The following is a 25,762-nucleotide window of genomic DNA, read 5'->3' on the forward strand; positions in this document are numbered from 1 at the left end:
CCAAGATGGTAGCTACAAAAGACTAGTCAGTAACCCTTCAGATGTAAGAGATGGCAAAATATAAGCCACAAATCCATCAGTTCTGGGAATAATGAAGCATTATGGGAATTCAAAAAAGAGTGAGATCACATCTGGTGGGGAAGTTGAGGAAGGGTTTTATGGTTTGGGCAAACGCTGGCAGTTAGCAAGGCTTTATTAACACCACATGCGCAGGTTGCCTCATGCTGGGCAGACACATCTTCTTGGGCCTTCATTCTTAACGGCGATAAGTTAAGTATGAAGCTTTGTGAAATGCTTTCTACTAGGTCCAATTCAGCATGCAAATACTATGAACATGCGGTAATAACCTCAGCTATATAATGATTCATAAGTTAATAAGTAGACCTAGTAAGCCCTGAAGTAATGATGTGAATTAGAAGTTATATGATTTGTTGAGAATTAGAAAATGTGGTTTGGAAAACAAGCCCATAAAAATAGGTTAGTTACAATGAGCAATTCTAGGGGGAAATGGGTTTCCTTATAGATAACACTGCCAATTTTGAGGAAATGTATACATAAATGATTACTAAACCCAGCTGCATGTCAGAATTACCTGGCAAGTCTGTTAAAAATACATATTCCTGGGACCCCCCCCCCCAGCCCCACTGAATTGTAACCCCAAGAATAGGGGCCCAGGGAACTGTATTTTTTTTTTTTAATTAATGTTATGATAGATTACAACCTTGTGAGATTTCAGTTGTACATTTTTGTTAGTCCTGTTGTGGGTACACCACTTCCCCCTTTGTGCCCTCCCAGGGAACTGTGTTTTTATGACCAGCCCCTCCCCTCACCCCTGCCCCTGCAAGTAGCTCTGATGTGCAGAATTGTTGAGTTGGGAAGTTTTGCAATCTGCTGCTTATAGAAAGAGTTACTCAACACTAACCCCATGTCTAGGGGGCTGATTCACAACATTTTTCTCCACCACCATTTTTCAAAATAAAAAGGGAAATTCAAAGCAGTTTTTTTCGAGCCCAAGTGCCTTATGATGTTGGTATGTTGGAAAGATTCTGGTTATCCCTTTGAAAGGAATTATCTTCAGGGGACTACAGTTAGAGGTAAACAGTCTTCAGAAGCCGTGTGCTCAGGAGCCAGCCGTGCCTAAGTGCCCCCATTCCCAGAGAGGATGGCTACCTGGCACCTCTGTGGAAGGGCCCCCATGCCCATGGTCCAGGCTTCCTGTCCAAATTTCCACCCAATATCAAATGCTGCAAGAGGGGGGCCAGTGTGATACTTCCTTATTCCCTGAGTGTGCTTGGAGACACTTCTATGTGTTTGTACCAGGATAAAAGAATTTAGCGGGTGGGGGTTAAAGCCTTAATCCTCCGTCTGCGGAGAGGAAAGAAAGTGACCAGTGGCTTCAGAGCTGAGGTGGGCTGGGGCTGTGGCTGAGGGCGAGGAGTGTCCTTTGTCTTTTCGGAAGTGAGGCTGCATATGAGAAAGGTGGGGACAGTAGGGTGGAGATGGCATTGACCGAGTGGCATTGAAGACCGAGTAAATTCCTGGAGGGCTTGTTAAAACACAGCAGCAGGTCCAGGGTGGGACCTGAGAATTTGTATTTCTAACGAGTTCTCAAATGATGTCCAGGCTGGTGGTTCAGGGACAACACTTTGAGAACTGCTGCTGTAGGGAGAGAAAATTGAGAGGCTTCCAGGGTTTTGGGGCGCTCAGGAAAGGAGGGTAGAGTTTAATACAAGTTTCTGTGAAGGAAGTATATGATCCCAGTAAATACTTGAGAGACATGAGTAAGGACTGAAATCTTTGTCTTGGCCTTTTTTCTTTCTTTAATGCAGTGGAACTCCTAGACTTAGTGTGGGGGGTACACTCAGGACCCCAAGACTTACATGATAAACTTGAGGTGAGTGAGTGGCAGAATAGAGGACTCAAGTATTCTCTAGCATCCAAATATCAAGAAGAGGCCTAAGAAACATCCACTGGCAGCCTATAAGGCAGTGAGGGGCAGTTGGAGCCACAGATGTGGCCCCTAAGACCGTGAAAGCCCTTGGTCTATGAGGGATCTGGATTTGTCCTCAGTCTCATTGGAGAGAGAATGGGGCAGCGCACAACTCCAGTTTCCTCTAGAGTCAAGCAGTTTTGCAAAATAGAAACACCACAGAGCATTGGGCTGCTTGCTAGGTCCTCCTGACTAAACCAGAGGTGGTGGCCATTTTAAGCAAACTCCAAGGGAATGTCTTTGCCAGAGGAGCAGCTCTCACAAGGAGCTGATGCAGCTGCTGGCAGGAAACACCTCTGGTTCATCCCTAATCCTTGGGGAAGGGAGCATCTTCCACATTTACAAAAACCCTATGTCCCCATCACTTGCCTCATTGGAAAGACAATCCTGAGCTCTCACCAGGGATCCGGATATGCAAATTTAATTAGTGGGGAGGTGTCAGTCTAATGAGTATTGAGTGCTAAGCCTTTCTAGATGCTCTGCATATATTACCTTATTTACCCCTCACACCAGTGTGGGAGGAGAGATTTTGGGGTACTTCCCCATTAGACAGGCAAGAAAAACGGAGGTTCACAGATTTGGATGATTTTCCCGGGCCCCATCAGTCATGGCAGAGCACTGACTCTCTCCGCTACACCCTAACTCAGCAGTTCTCAGACGCCGTGGAGGGGTATGAAAATGCAGAGCCCTGGGCCCCACCCGGTTTCCAATTCAATCCGTGCAAGGTGGGACCTGAGTATCTGCACCTCTAACAGGTTCCCAGGTGATGCTGAAGGCTGCTGGTCCACAGACCGTGTTTTGAAAACTACTAACTTAACCTTATCTCGTTCCCAAAGTAGAAACAAAACATTTGCCAAGACAGGCCCCAAAGGCCATCTTTTTTCTACCAAAGGTTCTTGGCAGAGTAGTACACCTGGGGTTCTCTTTAGAGCTGCAACAATGCCTGGGAAGAGAGCTGGCCACGAAATCCTCTCGTCACGGTCTTCTGTAGCCTTGCCTTTCTCTGCCTTTGTCTATGCCCACATGCTTTGTTAAAGGGCACCGGTGTGAATATGAAGAAAGGAGAACAGACTAAAGAAACTGGGACGGTAAGGACACTCTCACAGATGCTGTGGGGCCCGCCCACATGGCCTGCAAACAGCTCTGCCACCCTCATGCTTTCCTGCCTCTCTGTCTGGGGGCATCCTCTGACTGCGGAAGCTTGAGAGACAGGCTGGTAGAACAGTCCAGGCTGTCCATGCAACAATAAGGACAGGAAATGGTGGGTAAATACCCAGCTTCCCCACGCGGCAGAGGGACCCCTCCAGCTGAATCCCTCCGGGGGTCCCAGTTGCCCACAGTGACCTGCTGACAATGCTTTTGGGGGCTCTGTTGACTTTTCTCCCTTTCCCATCTCACCTCCCTGCTCTCTCAGGCAGTTCCCTAGGATTGCTCCCAACTAAACTACTCCCACCCAAATTCTTTGTTTTCAGCTTTTGAAGGAATGTAAACTAAGACAGGTGCTGATGCCTTCATTTCAAAATGATCTGATGGTAGAGGATGAAAACTGTGTGGGCAGGTCTATCACTCAGTCCACAGACGTGGTTTGCGCTTTGTGGGATCATAAATGATGCATTACTTACTTAACGCCCTTAACCCGAAAGAACCCACAAAAAATGACAATAATCTGATCCCCCAAAAAGGCCTAATATTGTTCAAAGAGGATTGCTTTTCTCTTGTTCTGGGAGTCTCTCCAAGGGGTCTTAGGAGATAAGAAAAGTTACCCTGAAACGAGCAGGAGTGGATACTTTGAGTAAATGAAGATATTTTCATTTAACCTTAGTTACATTTAAATATTGGAAGCAGGTTAGGAAACCCGATTGTGATTAGCAACACCAGAGAGCGTTCCGGGATATTATTTTCTGGTGACAGAGTGTCATATCCTTCTGCCTGCGAGGTGGGCCTCTTAGCCTAACACATAACTGTCCCCATCCTTCTCACCCCCACCTCAGCCACCGGAGGGTCTCTGTATCAGCCCCTGACAGGTCTCATTGTGATGCCAACATAACAATATGGCAAGATGCCACCTGCCCCCTTGATCTCTGCCTGTTCCCTAGGCACAGTGGAGGGCAGCACCGCACATGCCATGGGCCTGGCCACCACGCTGCATTCGCCTTGGTACCAAAAGGGCAATCAGAGAGAGCAAATGTCCATCAATTTATGCGGCAGAGACTGACAGTATGGAAGAATAACAATCATCAACCTGTTCACCAGGGTTTAGCTCTGAGATCAGCAAGTAAGCACTAACTATTTAATTAGTCACCTAATTAGTGACAGGCCACACTGAAGGTTTCAGATGTCCTCAGACAAATGCAAAGATAAAAAGCCTAATTAAGCTGCAAGCGCTCGGCTGGCTGCTGCCAGACCCCACAGCTGTGCCGGATATTGTGCGGTCCTGCACGGCCCGATAACAGGAGTTATGGTCATCCGGCCACAAATTGTAGCTTCACAAACATGCCTTCCTTGTTCCAAGCTATTCTTAGTTACCTCAACACACCCGATCAGATGAGGGATCAATGTCTAGGTTGAAAATCGGAAACTTCATCCTTTGGTGAGAATATCTGGTCAGTTTTTTGAGAAACTTCTTCCCAGTGGTGGAAGTGGGAGACAAGGGCAAGCCTAGGTTTCAGCGCTTTCTGTGAATCAAGGTGTGTATTTCTCTAGTCACTCAAAGGGTCATCGGGATGCCAGCCGGGGCTGCTTTCAGGTATTGCCACCCCAGGATTCATTGATGCATTTTTCTAGTGCCGTTACAGGCACGTCAAGAGATTCTTTACATCAGAATTGAATTAGGAAGGATTTTAAAATAACGGATTAAAAGGAACTGCTCCATAATCAGGAATAAAGAATGTAATACTCAGAAGCATAGGGACACATGAACCGAAACAGAATAAAATCATAACTGCTTCAGCTCTGTGAGATGATGCCCAAGAGACAGTGAAGAAGCTGTTCTGTATAATTCTGGAAAATATCTATCTATCTGGGACACTGACTGGGGCAGGGCCTGAGGTTCTGTGTTGATAATGAGCTCCCAGGCGATGCTGATGCTGCTGGCCCACAGGCCCCACTTTGAGTAAAAAGGACAGAAAACATAAGATGAGTTTGTAGACCTGGTTCCTGCCCCTTTTTTGGTATAGCATTTCCATATTTCTTTTTAAAGATGATTTTGGAGTACTTCTCTGGAAAGCCTGAGATATTCAAAGTATTTCATTTGCAGAGTTCAGCAAGGCTAGATTTGATGCACAAAGTGGCTGGTAAAAATACAACTTTCTCAGCTTTGTGGAAAGAGGCCTCTTGTGTTCCTGAAAGAGCTTTCAGACTTCATTGCAAAGCCCTCCTTCCGGAAACAGTGTTCCCTTGACGGATGATAGAAGCTCACCTCCCGACGCGGCCTTTGATCTAAGAGCAGGGAGTTCCCTTTAGACTTCTAACAGGCTTCGTGGAGGTCCTAGCCTCATAGCACCTCCAGGCTGGTAGGACCGTGGGGGGTGCCCTGCCGGGACCCTCCATCCACACAGTGAGGAGGACAGGACCACCTGTCAGGGCCATAGCACTTGGCAGCAGAGGTGGGCTGACGGCCGAGGATGAGTTCTTTCTGCTCTTTCCAGTGGCTGGGTTTTTAGAGAGTCTTATTAATAGAAGTACTGAGAAGGATAATGTATATGAAACACTTATACTGCCCAAGCCAAGAACTTTCAGTTCCAAAGAGCCAGGGCAGCTGAACGAACACAACCTATCAATCAGGAGAACGGCAATTTTAAAATAGTTCAGATCCATCAGTCGAATGCCTTGGGCTTGGTGAAGAACATAGATAATTCACAGGAAAATGTCTTAGGAGCTGCCTTTCCCTCCAATTCACTGCCCTCTACATCACAGGATGAGCAGAGGTTTCCTCCTCTACACTTTCCGCTGAAAGAAAGCCCCTCCCCTGGTCCTGGCTCTGCACCTGCTGTCCTTCCCCTGCTCAGCTCCTGGTTCCCACCGTGTGACCCATGCCCTGGAGGGACAGGTGATGGGGAAGGAAGGCCAGGATGCCTATGTGGCCAGAGCCCACAGTGGCTGCAGGAGGGGGTGTGGGGGCCTGAACATGCTTTCTCCTCAGCTCCCTATGGGAGTTGCTGGGCACAGTGCCCTCAGAAGACAAATTCCCAAGATCCGTGGAGGGGGCGGGGGGAGGGCACAAATTAGTTGAGCCTCAACCCCACCCTGAATTATCCTCCCCCCTCCCCCAGCCCTTCTCCACCAGCCAGTCAGGGACCTGGGGAGGGCTGGGCTGATGGAGATTGCAGAAAGCTCGAAGCACAGGGCCGCCACTCCTCAGGCCAGTGCTGGAGGGTTCACCAGGACGAGGAGGATGGGGAGAGCTGCTGGTATGTGTCCCTAGCAAAACACTTGTCACACATGTCATCTGGCATGGGAGGGCCCAGGAGGACTTGCCCTAGTAAGGACAAGAAGAGGATGTAACCCACAGGACTACAGTCAGACAAGATGTGTCCATACAGACGTAGCTGTGGCTGGGTAGCAGCTGAGGACCAGAGAGACTGTCGTACAGAAAACAATCCAAACATCACGCTCGCTACTCCCTCCTCGCACGGAGCTTGTCTCCCGGTGCGTTAGTTGGTGACTTTGGTCAAATCACGTCAGCTCCCCGCTAGCACCTTAGCACTTGGAGGGTGAAGCATGTGACAAGGGAAAGGAAATCATGCAAGGACTGCTTTTGGTGTCCACTGAAGAGGAGATCAAAGGTGCTTTGTGATTTTTTGCATGTAAATAATAGAAGAACAAAGAGTTGTGTCTGTTTTGTCAGTGAAAGACAGGATTACCAGATTTTTTGGAAAAAGCCAGATTTTTCTGGAAAAAGAAGTCGCTATACTGGGCCTCAAATGGATTTTCCAGGAACTCTGTTGCCCTAGCTGAGTTGGATAATGCAGTGCAGGAGCACAAGAAGGGGGAGTTTTCTAACTCTCGCCTCCGAAATGTGGATTTAATATACATTGGGGGTCAGTGTTTGGTGAAAACTCTTTCTTCAATTTCATTCCAGCTCAAATCATTTATAAATTCTAGTTCAAGTGGCAGTTAAACTGGTAAAGTAAAATATGCAGCAGGTTACTATGGTGACTGCTAATTTAAAATAATTAGAGAAAATAATGAGAAAACTATTTCCTCTCTTAAGGATTAGAGATCTGTAAACTGATGCCAGTGTATTTTTAGTGTATGTAATCTGCGTAACGATGATAGAGAATTATGAGTAATTTAAAATGCTTTAAAAAGCTCTGGGTGATTGAGGAATTTAATCAACCAAGTACTTATAACAAAATTTATGCTTGTCTTTATTAAACCTAAGTTGATTCCACAAAAAGAAAATTATATGTATATAATGTAATCATTTTAAATAAAACATAATGACTAAGTATATAGCTAAATTAAGATTTAAGACCTGTTTATGATAACTTCTTGACTACTATCATTTCACAACTCACCCTGATAATTCATCATTCAAAATGGTTGCACATAACTTGCTGTTCAGAGTCTTTGATAAAGAGACTCATCAGAACAAGTGACCCCTCAGACTATCGTGTGGTATCCACAGGAAAATGGATATTCCTGGGCACTTCTCATCATTCCCTTCTTGCCATGAAAGTTTGCTGTAGACTGACAACAATATTGAAAGCCTATGAACCCTGTTGCTATTTTCAATAGTGACATGAGACTTATTCTGGTTAACTAAGGGTATGTTCCAGATAACTGAACAAATTGGCTGGAAAGTGAAAAAAATCTTTATCTGGTTAATGTGACGTCAAATGAGCAAAATAACTATTTGGGGTTAGGTTGTCTCCACATGATCCAGGCAAAAACCCTTTTAGGGGTCATTTCCTCCATCTCTTTCCTTGTCTAACATTTCACAACTTAGCTGGCTTCCAGAGGAGTCACTGGGGAGCTGCTCTTTCCCATTTTCCACTTACCTCTTAGCACCTGCAGTTTTGAACAGTAGCTAAAGTTTCTCATGTGATCCTGAGCAACAGATTTGGAAAAAACTGCACTTTTATTCCAGGAGTCTGTGTTCCCCAAAGTCAGGGTCCATAAGGCTTTTAAAAAAATAAATGAGGAGACTGAGTCTGAGAGGTTAGGCAATGCATCTAGGATTCCGTGTCAGGTAGTGGTGATGCCAGGCTGTGAACCCATGTTCTTGGACAGTAACTCATGGCTCTTCCTCCTTGTGGAGTGCTAGTCAAAGGAAGCTGAGAAGCCTCAGGAACCATCTCTCAGGAAAATGGGCTCTGAAAGGAAACCTGGTTTACTGCTTTGAGGGTAATAGAAAATAGCATCTGAAGAGACGTGCAGGCTTCAGGTGTCCCTGCAGGGTTTTACCCTCTACCCAGGCACCCAAAACACAGGGGTTGGAAGAAATGCCTTGGCCTGTCTCCCATTTCCAAAATCCTATTGGAGGTGCATAAAGTCAAAATTGGTTCCCAAACCTGCCTGATTATATGGAGCACCTGTTAAAATACAAATTCCCAGAGCCTCCCCTGGGCGTTTCTGATTCTGTATGTCTGGTGCAGGGTCTGGGAGTCTGCATCCTTACCAAATACTCTAAGTGGTTCTTATGATCTGACCAATAAGGGAAACACTAGTATAGAATAGAGGTTGGCAAACTTCTTCCGGAAAGGGTGAGAGTACATATATTCTAGGCATTGTAGGCCAAACAGCGTCTGTCACAGCTACTCAGATCTTCTTGTATCAAGAAAACAGTCACAGACAGCACGTAAATAAACAAGCATGGTAGTGTTCCAATGACGCTTTATTTACAATAGCAGGTGGAAAGCCAGATGTGACCTGGGGGCTACAGTTTGCTAACCCCTGGTCTAGAATATTCCACTGATTCATTAATCCACATAGGCAACGTGTGTGGTGTGGTAAAAAAACTCAGGTCTGTTTCAAGGGATCCTCTCAAGTATAGGAAGAGAACAAATAAATAAAGTAAAACAACTCACCAAAATACCAAGGTCTCTAGGAAGGAAATTCCAACATTGGATGCACCAACCACAACGATCTTGGCATTGACAGTTATTTTAGGTTCCAACGTTAGTTTTCTGTTTGTATGGTTCAAGGCATAACTCAACTGGAAAAAAATGCAAAGAGAAAAGAGGGACTTGAAGAAAACGTAGCTGAGTCTGCACTCCCAAATTGGCAATTACGTGTGATTATTAAACTAGGACATTACCGGGAAATCAAACTGAATAATGCCCAGGCACAGCCATGGTGAAATTTATGGGAAAGTATTTTTAAGAAATTAATGTAAGGATATGGGAATATAGCTAATACCTAGGCTGGTTCATATCAAAATGTTTGGTTTAGATCATTTGGTCTTATTGCCAACAGATGTTTCATGTAAAACTGAGGCCCTTTATGATTAGAGATGATAAGGAAAGAAGACAGAAAAACTGCTCCCTGAGAATCTGTAGTTTCATGAAAGGTCCCAAGTCTATCCTTCTGCCCCGGGTTTCCCTGAAACCATGAACAAGATTATATTCTTATATATTTTATTATATATAAAATATATATATTTTAGATTATAAAAGTTGGGTACTTGAAAGCAAGTATTATCTCTTATTCAACTCTGCATCCCTCGCACTACTTAACACCGTACCTTGTGCACAGTGGGTGTTCAATAATATTTGTAGAAGGACAAATATTTGTTGAATGACAAAAACATGTTGGATGATAAGAGTTGTTCAATCTTTTAGACGTTCTTGGGTCAGGAGTTCTCTTAGAAGCACAGAAATTAACTGTGATCACTTTGATGTCTTTTTTGCAAAAATTACCTGGATCGATAGTTTGTTTCTCTTTCCCACAGAGGCCTCAGTAGGAGCGCTAAATGTACAAAGGAAGGTTTTACAGAAAGGTGGTGGGGTATTCTTGAAAGAATGTTAGACTGTGTCAGAAGACCTTGCTTCTATTTTTAATTTATTAATTCAATACATGCTTTTATTTGGTGCTTGCTGCATGTATGGACCGTAACAACAATTATAGCTGACTTCTCATCACAAACAGTGGAGGCCAGAAGTCAGCGGAATGACATCCTTACCAATGCACCTCACTCAGTTAAACTCTCATTACATCAGCATTAACTCATCCTCTAGGTCAGACATCTTCAAATTCTAATAGACCAAACCTGTTTTTACTTTTCTTAAAATGCTGAGATACTAGGAGTTGGGAGTCTAATGGGCTACTAGTAAAGTCCTGTGTAAAGCTGGGCTCTCACCCACCTTCCAGTGCCTCAGGTGGCACGGGTGTGGCCACATGCTTTGCCATTTGCCAGGTAACATGAGAAATCTAGAGGATAAAGCCCTCTCTCTAGTTCTAGGTAGCCAAGCAACATGGAGGTAGAAGAATGTCTTGAGGCAAATAATGTATTAATAGAAATTTAAAACAAAGTTTGGAGATTTTAGACCCTATCCATAATTAACACTACTGGTGCCTCTCACAATCTGTTCCATCCCCACTCTCACTTTTAATGAGGCACGTCATAGATTTTAAAAGAGATCGAGCCCACTCCCATCTTTAAGAGGGGACTCTGGCATAAGCCAGTTGCATAATCCCACCCTTCTTGCTCAACATTTGGCCCAGGATAGACATATGACCTATGTTGGCCTAATTGGAGTGAAGCCCAGGGCTTTTCTATGATGCTTGGAGAAGAGAAGCCTCCTTGCCTTCTGAATGGGAGAGGGTATAGATGTTAAGACTGAAATGATACAGTCATCATGCCACAAAAAGGGAAATCATCTGGGTTGAAGTTCCAAGAGAATCACAGAGAAAGAGAAAAGGAATTCCTTTCAAACTCTACCTGAAGGCCATGCTACCTTTAGACTCTTCAGTTATATGAGCAATAAATATCAGTCAGCTATTGCCACAACAGTGCTGTGTAACAAACCACCCCCAAATGCACTGGCTTAAAACAATTGTCATCTATTCTCACTCCTGGGTCAGCTGGGAGTAGTTTGATGTAGGCTGGACTCAGCTGGGTTTGGCTCCGAGCTACAGCTTCCAGATTGGCCTCACATCTCTCTCATCTTTTTTGATGAGAGATAGCTCAGGCATGATCTTCTCACGGCAGTGGTAGAATTGCAAGAAGAGTAAGTGAAAATGAGCAATACTTCTTCAGCCTGGCCAAAGCAAGTCCCGGGGCCGAGCCCAACAGTCACAAGGTGGGGAAGTAGACCCACCTGTAGTGGGAGGAACCTCAAAGTCACACAGCAAGGGCAAGGCCCAGGGAGGGAGGAACGGCTGGGGAGAATGACACAGCCCACTGCATTTCCTTGATTGTTTGGGCCAGTTAGTTTCTTTTATATGTAACTTCCTAAACGATATACTTTCTAAATGACAATAATGAATATACCGTTTGGGTGAAAAAGTGTCTGTTCTTCAAATAAACATCAGCTTTGATTTGCTCTATGAGAATGTCCCAGGACAGGTCGATGAGGAATTCTGAGAGAAAACTAGTTAGTACTGGTACATGTGGGTGCCACCATGTACTGTGTTCTGATTAATTTCAAACACAAGAAGGCTGGCAGGAAATTCATTCTAGCCAGTCTGGGGTCTGGTGGCTTACAAGATGATAGGAAGCATAGATCTTGGTATGATGGCATCCAATTGCAGGTCTAATTAACAAACTTAAAATGCAAGCATCTTAACAGAGGTCAGAACCCAAGATTCCTTCCATAGGAGGTATGTTCAGACACTCCCCACTGCTGTCCAGAAGCATATGTTAATATTGAAACGTGGGCAGTAATGAAATTCCATGGTAGAGAATTATACCCCATTTATGAAACAGCTCCTGTATCAATGATACAAAGGCAGCTGGGGAACAAACAGAATGGCTTTTGTTTCCCGCACAACAGCTTTAACACCAATAGCTGCCAGGCCTCAGAAATCACCTTTCTAACTACTGAATACACAAAGTGGCCTCTGGGTGTCAAGAGTTAGCATCAGTACCAACGACTGTGGGTGTCTCAGGAGAGTGATCAGGGATCACAATGATTCTCAATAAACCCAATTTTGTGCCCAGGCTTTAATTAAAAACATATTCATCCTCAGGTATGATGAAGTGACCTGAAAAAAACCACATTTTTCTTTTGTTAGGATAGACGGTTTTTAAATACCTTGAAAAAAATTCTTCCCAGCCTGGAAACATCTTTCAGTGACAACTGCAAATGAAGACAGCGTCTGCCGCTGTATAAAGGGTTTATTTTGCCCATAAGCAGGAAGTGCAAGTCATTTTTGAAGGAAAGCAGAATACATGGCCTTCCTTTATGTTCCTTCAAACTACAGGTTTTCATGGTAGAGAAAAACAGCTATAGAAAACTCTCTGGGTCAAGCCAGTTTTCCTTTTTGTGGTCTGAACACGTAGCAAAAGTGTTCTGTGCACTGGAGATCCTGCTTCGGGTCTGATCTCCTTCATAGTAAAGTATAAATAAAAACTCTATCTATTGACTCATATTTTATAGACAGAAATTAAATGTGCCCTGTAAGAGTAAATTATTTCAAAGATTAAACAGAGGAGACTCTGTAAGCTATTTAACTACATACCATACCAGTGATAATATGGGTGGGAGATCAGATTCTTACTTCCATTTCTTTTCAAGACATTTATGATTCTATTTTTCTAAAGACACTAGGCTAGCATTTTTAGACAAAGGGATGATTTTAAACGTAGAGATCAACATGTACCCCAGCAAGAAGGAATAAACCATATTTCATGGTATATAAGCTTGCAAGGTTAAAAGAAACGTTCCTTAAAATTGATGATGAGTTTAAAACATAAACCTTAAGTTCCATCCCTCAGATAGGAGAAGGAATGATAATACCGCAAACCCCTGTTAGGGGATTCTAGAGCTGGGCTTGAGGTGGGGGAGGTGAGGGGTGTGGAAGATTCAGACAGAAGCAACAATAAAGGTCAGCTGGGCGGTGGGAGAGGAGTTGAGATGAGCAAAATAGGGAATAGAAATGAGCAAATGTTTAAGTTTTAACCTATTTATCGGTAATTTCCTATGAGCTTCTGGAAGAGCAGACCCTGTACATGTGATGAGTGAGCCACTGAGGGGGTTTTGGTTGCTTTTATTAACTCATTTGGCTTGTCTTCTGCCCTCCGACTGGACTGCTTGCTTCCCGGGGTCAGGAACGACATCTTTGGTTTTAGAGGATTTTGTTTTACCTGAACAATTCCTGCCTTACACTTTTGGACATTCGGTAAATGATGAAAGAATAGATATGTTAACTTTGCATTTCATGAGCCCTTCTTAAAGGATGTTGACATAATTTCTCCTGATTCAAATTATTTCAGTTGGTTCTTTTCCAGTTGCTTAAATGACCAAACAAATGATTCAGATATAATTAGAACTATTTAGGATTAAATTTGATCTTTCTAGTAAAAGCGATGTTATGTACATGCTCAGTTGGGTTTATACCATGATTCACATACAGTTATCAAGAGATCTTAAATACACAGTTTTGAGTTTTATGCATGGTGTTAATTGTTCCGTGTGTACAAAAAATTAGTTAAAATATAATTTTATCTGATATACATAGACTTGAGTTCTGTGTTTCCCATCTGGTTTGGTTTCTCTTATACACTTAGAATGAGTTAGAATGACTACAAAAGCATTATTGAAACTCATTTTCAATAATAGACCCAAATAGGAAGTCAGTAGAATTACAAATAGACCAGTAAACTAGAAAGAAGTCAAAATAAATAGAAATGATCTTTCATAATAAATGCAAGGTTCATGCTAAAATGAAACATGACACTATCTATGGTGAACTTTTTCTAATGATACCATTTCGTTTGGAGGTCACGTTCAACCGTCAGGATCATTAGCCTGGGCATCATTAGCCTGGTGGCAAGGTTTGGGCTTGTTTTCTTAATTCTGCTGCTGGTTGAAATTTTGAGCCTCTTTTCCTTAAATATCAGTTTCCTCAGGTGTAAAATGGAAGTAAATTACACAAACCTCTGCCTTCCTCAGCAGGCAAACATGGAAACTATTCATTTAAAAACGTCTACAAATACTTTGAGCTTTTCAGGCAAAGATGCTACCCGAGGTAAAATTGCACATCCTCTCTCCCATCTGCAATATGAAAGGCAAATCTTCGAAAAACACATTTTAAAAGGGCAAAACAATGAGCTCAATTTTCAGCTCCACACCCATGTATATATAGTTTTTCTTTCAGAAAGCTTCCAAAGACTTCAAAGGGAGCTCTGTCCATGCAAGGAAATGGAAGACGGAGAGGTTCAAAGCCATTAGGAATAGAATTGCTGACATTCTTAATAAGGCTACTTTTGCTTTATAAATGTAATTTTTTTCTTATTCCTCTCCATTCTCTCTTTTCTTTTTGAGAAGCCCTCTGTGTCCCAATTTTATTAAAACAAATGATGACAGATTGACAGTGCTATAGATATCAGCGTTAGTTTCAAAGTTCCCAAGTTTACCTCTCGGAGGGAAAGTATTGCAATATTTACCAAATAAAAAATGGGTTGGGAGATATAGACACCTACAAAAGAACCAATAAGTTGGAAATCTCTTCCACAGATACAAAACACAATTTTGAAAAGCCTTTCTGCTGAAATTATTAAAAGCATTCAGAAGTATGATGTGAACGCCATCACCTATGGCCCAGCAGAGCGTGAGAAGGCTGTCAAGAAGATGCCGTGGTTTTGAGCCTCGTTGTAAGAAGGATTCTCTTAACTTTTCTTTTTGTTGGGGAAGGTTCCCTTTTTTAGCTTCAGCACTTCAGAAAAATGCACGTTGTCCTGTCTACGGCATCTGCTGAAAGCAATGAGGACTCAAGGACGTGCTCTGCCTTGCTTTCTCAACATGGAAAAGGGCATACTCAAAACCATGCAACATGGGGCAAAGAGTGGGCTGTAGTTCCTGTGTGATCTGCTCACTGTAGCATTCCCACCATTGCAGCAGGCACACTCACACTTGTCAAACGCTTGGGAAGTGAATGAAGCACTAATCTTTTCTCTGCAAAATTATCAGTAGTACTACCTGTGAAGAATTATTATTTCTTTAAAGACAATGAAGACTTTAATTCCTTCACATTCTTCACTTTATCCCAGGCAAACAGTGGGAGCTTAATAGATTCTTATGGCATTCTCCCACATAGATTGAATCCTAGCTGAAGAAAGAGGGTTCCTGTATCAATTAGCTTTGGACTTGACTGCATACAACAGAAAACCCAGCTTAAACAGAAAACAGTAGCTTAAATAGAATAGAAGATACTTTCTCTCTTATGCAAAAGAAATCTGGAAATATGTAGTCCAGGGCCATTGAGTCAATGCCGTAAACTTATCAAAGACCCAGATTTCTACCTGCCTAACTCTCCATCCTAGGGCAAGGCTTCTATCCTCAAGAACGGCCTGGCTGGCTGCTGGAGATGCAGACATCATGTCCTCATTGTAGGCAGCAGGAAGGAGAAGGGAGGAAAGAAAAAAATGACTTTCCTCCAAGCTGAGCCACTCCTTTTAAGCAGCCTTCCCAGACTCCCATTCCAATTACTTCTACTTCCATCTCAGTGGCCAAAACTGATTCATATGGTCATGCCAGATGCAAGGGAGGCTGGGAAATATATTTTCTTAGTTGGGTGCATTGCTGCCTTGAACAAAATTGAGGTCCCCTTACTAAGGCTAAAGGGAGGAATGGATATAGGGGGGAACTAGTGGTCTTTCTTAAGTTTCTGTAAGTTTCTTAAGCTTCTATAATTTATTCAGTACATTTCTTTAACTTCCATTTTTCTTATATTTCTCTTATCAAGTCCATCTGTTCCAATCTCACCTACACCCATATTCCCCACCTGGCTATTACCAGTATTTTGCAAACATTTTAAAAAGTTAACATTATTACCACCCTATGACACTTACTTGCAACCATTCTTATACATCTATATTACAAAAACAGTGTTTTGGAAGTTTAATTGAGTGACTTGATTGGATTTCATCAATTCTAAGATGCACATTTTCCCCACATTAGCATCCCTGAAATCAGCCTCACAGTCAATGTCATCTTAACCACTGTGCTCAGCCAGGTAGCAGCAGTGACACAGTTGTCCTTTCCTGGGCATGGGTGTCTTGGTCATAGCTGTTTGTTGTCATCACTTCTGGAGAGTCGTGTGTATTATGTGACAACATGTATTGAGTTTAACTGCTGCTGACAATGTCTTCAAAGAGATTACAGCGTGATTTGGCATTGAAATGAACACTTACTGTGTTCCCATAAAGGCCTGGAAACTGAGCAGCAGGGTGCAAATTTGATATTAGTGAAGCAAATATTAGTCATTGGAGGAATGGCTGTAATTCCACATTTTCTTGCAATGCACAATCGAGTGCTTTACAGGAGCAAATACAGGATGACAGATACCCACAAGTAGATGAAGTCGTGTTATCTTTGTTACTAAAACATGCAAAAGTTTTTTTCCCATCCAACCGCAAACAATGCAGTTGAAGAGAATGTAAATTGCCTCTCCTCTCTGAATAGATGAAAGAAATTTCAAAGCAATAAGACTTATACGACTGATTTACATTCCGTTCAGGACTCTCATTAAGACATTGTGTGACAGTTTAATTGGCCACATTTTTTTCTTAATGGCACATCAAATAAAGGTACATCTTATAATTGATAGCATCTTAGATTTGATAAAGGTGATTAATTCACTTGTTTGTAGTTAAATAATAGCCCTGAACAAGTAGCTCATATAATCATTAAAAATTTGATTGCTTTGATGCAATACATGAACACTGGCAAAGGAGATCCATTGTTGGCTTTTCGGTGACACAGAGATTCATTGATCCCCAATACAGGGCACGCTAGCACATGTACCAAGAGAAGCTCAAATAGCTCCACGTCCCTCCCGTCCCACCTAAAGAGTGTCAAGTGTTTAGAAATGTCCTCTGAGCCTCTGCAGCATTCTAATCAAATCCTGTCTGTCATGTTTCAGCTACTCGGCGCTCGAGGGATCACTATCAATGCAGTGTCAGCCACAAACTGGAGAAATGACTTCTCTGGCTGGACACACAGCAAAAGGCAGGAATGAAGCCAATCCATGGCAGGGAAATGGCTTGCAGAATTCATTACCTGACTTGCACTGTTCTAAAAGCACAACTTACTACTACATTACATATGTATCTCTTGAAAAAACAGACTGACAACATCTTAGGTGCCCAATCATTCTCACCTCCTCTTTCCTCGTGAAAGACCCCCTTGTAACGATGTAATCTGAAAATACTCAACTACAAAAGTGATGGAAGGCATTCTTCCTGTTAAATAATGTCATTCTGAAATGATAGCGTTTTCCTACAGGTATCCAAGGGCAAAAATGGTCCTCCGTATATTAAACACAAAATGCATATATGTTTATAATATAGAATTTGAATGTCTTAATAATTAGGTAAGGAATCAGAGAAATATATGAAATTATTGGTGATAAACGTATTCTCTTGAGATTTTTGTCAAATGAAAAGAGTTGTATTGTTTAGAGGATGGTTTCCGGAGAAGGTGTGAAGTATCATCTGTCTGAACATCGTTTGCTTAAAGAAAGAGGCCTTCAAGCCATCCTTCTCTTTCCATCCCAAATCATGACGGGTAGGATATGTGGTTTATCTGGGATGTATGAACAGTTGATATTTAGCCACAGGCTTTAAAATATTTTGTATTTAGTATCCCAAAGTAGACTGGAATCTGCCCTTATTCCCATAGAAGCAATTTACAAATATATAGCAAAGAGTTACTATGTCATAGAGTCATTTCCCCAGCTGGAGAAGCAACTCTAGAAAAGAAATATTTCAGTGAAATCAACCTTCGAGCAACAAGGCCAGTCTAACTCGTTGGTGGATCAGGCAGTTGTATATACGGAGCAATTCTGAGGACATGAGGATAGCCCAGCCAGTATCCCAATCCCTGAAATTCTACCGTCAAAGTTTTAACCCAGAGCTTAATTCAACAATTGCAATTCAGCAAATACACACTGAACACCTACCATGTGCCAAGCACAGGCCTAAGTGCTGAGGTAAGAATGAGGCCTGGTTTTTGTCTTTAAGGAATTCTCATCAGGACAGGAGACAGACACATAAACAGATACAATGCAGCACATGTGATAAGGGCAGTGTATTGCTGTGTAACAAGTCAATCCAAAATTGAGTGGATGAAAAGAACAAGCATTCATTCACCTCCTGATTCTGTGGGTCAGCAGCTAGGCTGTGCTGAGCTCGGCAGGGCTTCTGGGACCCAGCTGGGAAGCTGTGCAATCAGCTGAAGTTTGGCTGGTCTCGGATGTCAGGGAAGGCTTCTTGGAGAAAGCGACAGCTGAGCTGGATTTAGAAGGATCAATAAGATATTCCAGGTGGACAAGGGACAGAACAACTTCTGGATGAGAGGGAAAGGCCAGTGCGAGGGTCTGGAAGGGTGACAGTCCCACTGAGGTACAGATCAGTCTCTATAACAGCACTTTCAGATGATGTCCCCAGAGGGCAGAATGGTCCTGCCTGGCAATATGGGAAGCAGAGACAGAGGGGACACAAGAGGAGGAGGAAGGGTCAGGAGAGAAGGCTGGGAGAGACAGCTGATGACCAACTGCATCCTTGCCGCCACCTCCCACCTGCAGGCATGGAATAAGACAAGAACTGTCTATTCTCCCAGAGCAAAAGCTGGCTGCTCAGCTCGGGTAATGGCTATTTGTACCACTAATTTAGGCTTTTGGTTCATTTGCTAGGAAAATGACAGCAGTGGAAGAAAAGAACTCATTTCCTGAGAATGTCTGTCCAAGCAAGCACTATTCCACAGAAACAAGTCTTCAATCTTGCTGTCTCCCTGAAATTTCTTTCTTTTTCCTCCTGGATATCTTCACCACACTCTTGCATGCTCCATAAGCAAGCTAAAATGCATGCCTCTATTTAAGGTGTGCCTTCATGAACACTTTGAGTCTTTCAATTAGGTTCATTATTTCTGTTAACATCCAATTGTATCTCCGAGTTAGTCTGAAGAAATTAAGCATCTCTCTTTCATCTCAACACAAACAATGGTTTGTATTCTCTTTCACATGACTTTAAAATTCTGCACGCCAAAAGGTTCACTCAGCTTTTGAAGAGCAATGCACAACGATTGTTTTGAAAGAATAAGCCTTTCTGAAAATTCCTATGGAGAATGCCAAGGCTAAAAACAAAGTTCAAAAGAATTTGGTCAGAATCAATGGGATAGCCTCTTGGTTCAAGGCAAGGACTTGCACGGAGGATAAAACAAATCCAGCTTCTTTTTAAATGGAAATGAAAAGAGAGCTTGGTAGAGAGCTAAGCAGAAACCTCAACAGGAAGGAAACTGAAATATGATAAATGGGAGTGGCCAGTGCTGAGCAAAACTAGAGACACATTTTAACAAAACATGGGGAGTTAATTTCAGCCGTTCAGATATTTTACATCAGACCAGGGAAAGTAAATGTCTTGGTTCCACTGCTGTTTCTTGTGGAAAGAACAGCCCATTGCACAGAAAAAATTGGTATAGAAAATTTCTACTTTTTTTTCTTCTCCTCATTCTTTGAATCAATTCCTGATGGTTCTGACAGCACTTTTTAGAAATACTAATTCCATGCTTTCAACAGAAACTTTTCCAAAATATTAGGTATTTAAAATATCTGAACTTACCAAAACACACACACACACACACACACACAGAGAAATAACAATCCTGCTATAATTAATTAGTACAAAAGGCCATGCCATGCCTGGGAGGCCTAAAAGGGAAGCTGGCTTGCCACTCATGAGGGAGCCACCTAAGGGATGGCAGGTGTGACTTTCAGGGTGTCTGAGACTACACACACAAAATCAAGCAGGAATCCTTGGGAAAATGTTCCCCTTCGCTCACTCTGTTATATATTCAAACAAAAACTATTTTTTTAAACCCCTAAAATCCCTCTTGGTGAGATGGAAGGGAATAGGCAAGCATACTGCACTGTCTTTACACCTGTGCACCACTGACATCGCGCTTCAGTGCAAAGACAGGCTCCGCACTTTTAATTTGTCACATGCATGTCAGCGGTAAACAGTCCCAGCGTTCGTGTTAATGACACCATCTGGCGCCTCCCATAACTGTGTAGCATTCAGCTTCCAAACAAGATGTAATGGCAGCAACACATGAAACCCACTGACATTTACAGTAAGGAAATTTATTATCAGTCGTCGGTTTGGTATAAATGTGTTTGCATGACTGCTGGGGCTATAAAATCGTCACCTTTGCCAGGCAAGAGAAGGTGCAATAAATAATGGATTTTAAGCCATGCATGTACTACCAAATCATTAAACATTTATCACACAGGCACAATAGCATCTTAAGCAACAGTTACCACTTGAAAAATTAATGCCACTTATGAGGGTTAAATGAAAACCATTTAGTCTAAGCTTTAATGATTTTTAATATGGTTCAGAATAGAATACAAGGATTTTTTAATTTTAATTTTTTAGTTGAATATGATATATATATATATATGTAAATAGCTCTTTTATAACAATTTTCTTTTGAGGAACAACCACTCTGTGCTCTTTTGTTAAAAAAATATTCAAAAATATAAACTGAAAAGTTTCTTGAAAAAAAGAATTATTGTTAAAAGCTTTTCAAAACTAGAAATGACAAAAGAAAGGTTCTTTAGGAATCAAATGGTATCCTTCCCTTTAAAACCCTTAATGGGTTAGTCAGTTATGGTAGCAATTAAATCTCTTTAATTTTGAATTGCGGAGACAAGTAAATTTAAAGTCAAAACCAACCAAATCCCTCGAGTAATCTAGCCACAGTTGTCCCCCATTACTGACTCAAAATGCTCTCCCAACAGGGCGCCCAGCAATTCTCTCCTATACGCTTCTTCTATGGCTATCCATTGCTTTAAAAAAAAATCCATGGAAATAATTCAAACTACAGATAGATTGGGAGACGGCTATTGGCTTTGTAGAGGATTTATCAAAGAATACTGTTGGACTCAAAGGAACAAAGTGAAACCTAGGTGGGAACTAGTTATTTATTATCTTCCTGGACACAGAACAATGAAGGTGGGAAGCCAGTGACCGCCCTGACACAACCTCCTCAGGCAGGAGGTCAGCCAGCAAGCCACGCCTGGACCAAGACAGACTGCTCAAGAGGCTCTGTCACGCGATGCTGCAAGGAGGACAGATTCTTAAAACAACACAACCTCAACATGTAAAATGATCACCTAGCAAGAGGAAACAGAGTAAGTCCTATTTTTAGTGAGCAGCATTGTTTAAAAAAAATAGCTTTAGGCAGAAGTCAAGAAATGACTGACTTAGAGATTTCTAGCTCAGTTTGTGAGTGAAGTTTAATTCCATGTTGAGAGCTGTTTTGTAGTTTTATGGGCTGCAACACTCTGATTTCCCTCTCTCAACTACCCCCACCCCTTCCCAGGCACACACCCTAACAGCAACCAGGTGAGAGCTCTCTGGGTGGTGTATCCCTGTAGGGAGGCAGAAGACAGTCTACAGAACACATCAGGAGGCCTGCATGGAACCCCTGCTCCTGACCATTGAATCAGTGGAAGGAAGTGTCAATAATTTAGTGCCTTCATCTCCAATAGTGACTGTCATCCAAAGGGGTCTAGGGGACTACCCCCTCTGTGTGCCTTAGGATTGAAATCTGAGGTTTTGTCAAGACCTTAAGTCTGCGATGTTGGTTTCCCCAGTTGTCAGGAAGAACCCCTTTGGTGAGCACTGTCCTTTGGAGAATTAGGCTCGGGGTGGCGACACAGGAGTGGAGAGATCACTGCGATGCCCCCTCCATAAAAACACGCGTGCGTCTCTCTGCTGGTTGCAAGTCATGGGAGGAGAACTTCAGAGTCTGGCCTGGGCAAACAGAGGGGTGGGTGGCCACTTGCCCTCCATTGTCTCCTTATTGGAGGAAGTCGCCTGAGTTCCCTCTGTGTTCCATAAGTCTCTGTTACACAAAGGAAACACTCTAGTGACTAGCTCTGGTGGGATTACGTGGAAGTTAACCCAACCCACTGGGACTCTTGTACTGTTATGAAATAGTATGCATTGCTTGAGCCTTGATGTTAAAACACAAGCACCAAGTAGGGAAATTCTTCTAAAGCAGTTTGTCTGTCCAACATTCTATGAAAGGGTCACTCACAGTTGTCCTGTCCTTCCGTCTGTCATCAATTAATGTAGATATTTCCTAGAGTTCTGGCCGGTATACTACATGTTCTGGAAATGACTATTAGGACTCTCTCAGTGCTAGAGAATCAAAGAATAACATCAAGAAGGCCTTGCTCATTTCGTTCAAAGTTGTGTCAGTTCCTATACTTTGTTAATCGCTCTGCCTCTCTACACTATGTGTGTGTGTGTGTGTGTGTGTGTGTGTGAGAGAGAGAGAGAGAGAGAGAGAGAGAGACAGAGAGACAGAGACAGACAGAGACACAGAGAGAGACAGAGCTCCATGGCACAAACAGCTCTCCTGAGGGTGTGATACAAGGCGACAGCCTGAATGCAACTGTGAAACGAAAACACAGTGAACAATGAGGGAAGAGAAACAAAAAGCAATTCAACAGATGCATGTCATTTTTACTCTTCAATGTGGATCAGTTTTTCTTGTTAATTATATCACCTATTCTTTCCTTATATTGATAATTACATAATTACATGAAACAGATGGGTGACAGAATGCACCCAGATGGTGAGAACGTAAACAGGCTTACAAATTGCTTATTCTTGAACATATTATAAAGAATTATTTAATAATACATAGATTTCTATACTCTACACATCTGTTAAATAGAGCCTTCAAAATAGCGGTTACTTTGTCATTTTTTCTTAAACAGACACAATGCCTTCCCTAGGAATTCCTGGAAGCCAACTGCCATCTAGGTAAAATATTTAACCTTTTCCAAATACTTGGATATTGAAATTCTAAACTGTTATCTGAGTCCACCTGGGTTTTCCCCCTCTTTTTTAAAAATAGAAATCATCATTTCAAGGGAAGTTAGAAGCCCACGAAGCTCCAGCTCTGCTGTGAGCAAGCTGTGGAAGGTTGAAAAGAAGGGGAGGATTTGTTTTAAGAACATAATTGGAAATGTTTTAATTGCATCTGATGGGCTTCCTGCATGAAATTCGTTAAAATTTTAAATTAAAATTCTTTAAGATAACTACGAAATAAAAGTCAAAGCACCCACGCTGGGTCCTTGGGTGTGTGCCAGGGGAAGCGTGCCCCTGTCAGAGTGGATTCTCACCCAGGGACCAGAGGCAGGCCCGGGGACAGGCTGGGTTTCTGAGGAGGATCAAGGGAGAAGTGAAGCGAGCTCCTTCTTCCTGGCCCTCACACCCGCTTCTGCCCCTTAAGATCAGGTCTCTGCTTAAATGACCCCTACCGAGAGGTCTTCCAGGCCCCTCCACCCTCCACGGCCTCCTGGGCTTTCTTCTTGCTGCCACCTGGCACAGGGCATCCTTGTCTGTCTGTCCGTTGTCTGCCTCCCTCACTAGAACGCAGGCACCAGGCAGCAGGGATCTGTCCAAGGTTTTACTGCTGCAGCCCCAGTGCCAAGAATGGGGCTCACCATGTGGTCAGCAGATGATAATTACTGACAGAACGAACAACGTAAATTAAGTCTCCACCTCCACGCTTTCTAACCAGCGATGCAGAAGAGGCCTTGGGCCCAGGGTGAGGAAGGAGCCGGGGCAGAGAGCCTGCCCACACAGGGGCAGGGGGTGAGTCTACAAAAGGCAAATCCAGACTTGGTGTGTCTCAGAGTCGTGGACAAGGAACAGGACTCCTGGAAAAATGGTGTGGTGGGGGAGAGAAGCAGGCTCAGGGAGGCACAAACCCTCCTGGCTCATGGTGGAGCAACCTGGACAGGGGAGGCGGGCCGAGGAACGGAACTCCACGAAACTAGGCTGCTGTCACCCTCTGTGCTCTGGGAGTTGAATATGCGTAGACGTTCTTGGAATGTGGAATGTGAGCCCTTCTCCAGGGCCATTTTTGGATGGTGATGGTATGTATTCTGTGTCTGTGAGAGAGAGACAGAGACACAGAGAGAGATGGAGACAGAGACAGAGAGGTTCATAAGAAGCATCTGAGAAGACATGGGTTTGAAATCTAACTCTGTGGTTTATCGGCTGTATATTCTTGGGAAAATTACAAAACCTCTGCATGCCTGCTTCCTCATCAGCAAAATGGCAATAAGAAGAGTTCCTAGACCATAGGTGGTTGTGGGAATTCGATGAGCTAATTCTTATAAAGAATATAGAATAGCGCCTTTTACATGGAACACTTAACAAATGCTAACTATTATCAATATTTCTCCTGACTTAGGTTGGTTGTTCTCACTTTTAGCACACTTTTTTATTTGAAAAGAAATATGAGACTAATTGAAATGCATTATGTTCTATTTTGCAAAGGCAACAATATTAAGAAAAAAATTTTTAAATCCCCTCTAATATTAGCACTAAACACAACAATTTTTGTTTGTATATACTTCCTTCCTGTTTTTGTCATACACATGCATATTTCTACATGGTTGAAATAAATCCATATTTGAATAGCAACAACAACAAAAAGCATTTGGTTACTCAGGGCCTGGAGATTCTTTTGGAATTTGGGCTTGGCAGGCTGTATCCCCCATCTGCTCTCCAGTGGAGGTGGGTCCCCAGAGGGCAGGCCAGCTGGAAAAGAGAAGCCAGGCCACTCGTGTTCCATCTCTCTTCATGCTCAAGGGAAGCTGGATGTCAGCGTGGCAGCCCTGAGCTAGGCCAAGGGTGACTGGACCCCAGGCAACATCCTCCAGAACAGACAGCTGTCAGCGCAGAATGCACAGGGATCAGGGAGGCAGTGGGAACATCCTCATGAGGAGTCGAGTCAGGCATCTCCACCTGAGAAGACAATAGGGATGGAGAGCCAATGGCCTGGGCAGGTCACTGGGCATGGAGTCGAGCCCAGCCACCCAAACTCCTTCAACCTCTGGCATTTGTTCCTGCCTTTGAGGTGAATCCAATCATCCAGGTGTGTATCTGTCTCTGTGTCTCTATCAATGACGTGGAGGAGTGGTGAGCTGTTAGAAGTCACATGGCCTGACGGGCCACTAGCCATGGTACTACCAACACAGAGTGACCCAAGATCCAGTGTGTGGCGAGCAAAGCTGTTTAGGAAACAAAATAGTTGTCTGTTGTATATAATTCCATGGGACACTATCGGGCCATCTTTGTGACCTGCTTACAAATTGCAACTTCTGATAGATATGCCCGGTTCAGTTTTTTAAATAGGTGATCAACCACCTCTGGTTTCCTGGAAGCACCACACTGAGGATCAATAGATGGCGGTGAACACAGAGGTAGTTTTGGCCAGCAGAGCTTCACGATGGTGACCAGAAAGTGCTGCCTGAGACGGACTCCCCGGAAGCATAGCTCCTTTCAGTTAAAGACACAAACTACCATAAAAACCGTGATTATAATGACTACCATGGTGATCATTTCAAGGCGCTGAATTATATTAAAAAACAAGACAGAACAAACAAAACCTGGGACATTACTGAAGAGCACGAGAAGGAGAAGCAACAGTATAGCACGTAATTCATGTTTATTCCTGTGGGTTTCAGCCGCCTGGATGGCCCGAGCCCGCCTGCACTGTAGCTGAGTCATGTTTGATATCGCCAACAAGCAGCAATAAAAAACCTTTATGGCTCCCACGTTATTTCCATATCTTA

The 25,762-nt window shown here is 43.0% G+C and overlaps 1 protein-coding gene across 4 annotated transcripts in view; it reads right to left on the reverse strand.

Moving 5' to 3' along the window:
* Positions 1 to 25,762, reverse strand: part of CFAP61 (cilia and flagella associated protein 61) — a 294,720-nt gene that overhangs the window by 116,491 nt on the left and 152,467 nt on the right. For all 4 annotated transcript variants that reach the window (XR_011530921.1, XM_070588742.1, XM_070588743.1 and 1 more), the window contains one exon: positions 9,022 to 9,149. Coding sequence is in view for 3 of the 4 variants with exons in the window: in XM_070588742.1 (XP_070444843.1) it covers positions 9,022 to 9,149 (128 nt within the window). In the remaining variant the exon portion in view is untranslated. The remainder of the gene's footprint in view (positions 1 to 9,021; positions 9,150 to 25,762) is intronic.

Source organism: Equus przewalskii, chromosome 21 (assembly GCF_037783145.1).
Source record: "Equus przewalskii isolate Varuska chromosome 21, EquPr2, whole genome shotgun sequence".
Classification (NCBI taxonomy): domain Eukaryota; kingdom Metazoa; phylum Chordata; class Mammalia; order Perissodactyla; family Equidae; genus Equus; species Equus przewalskii.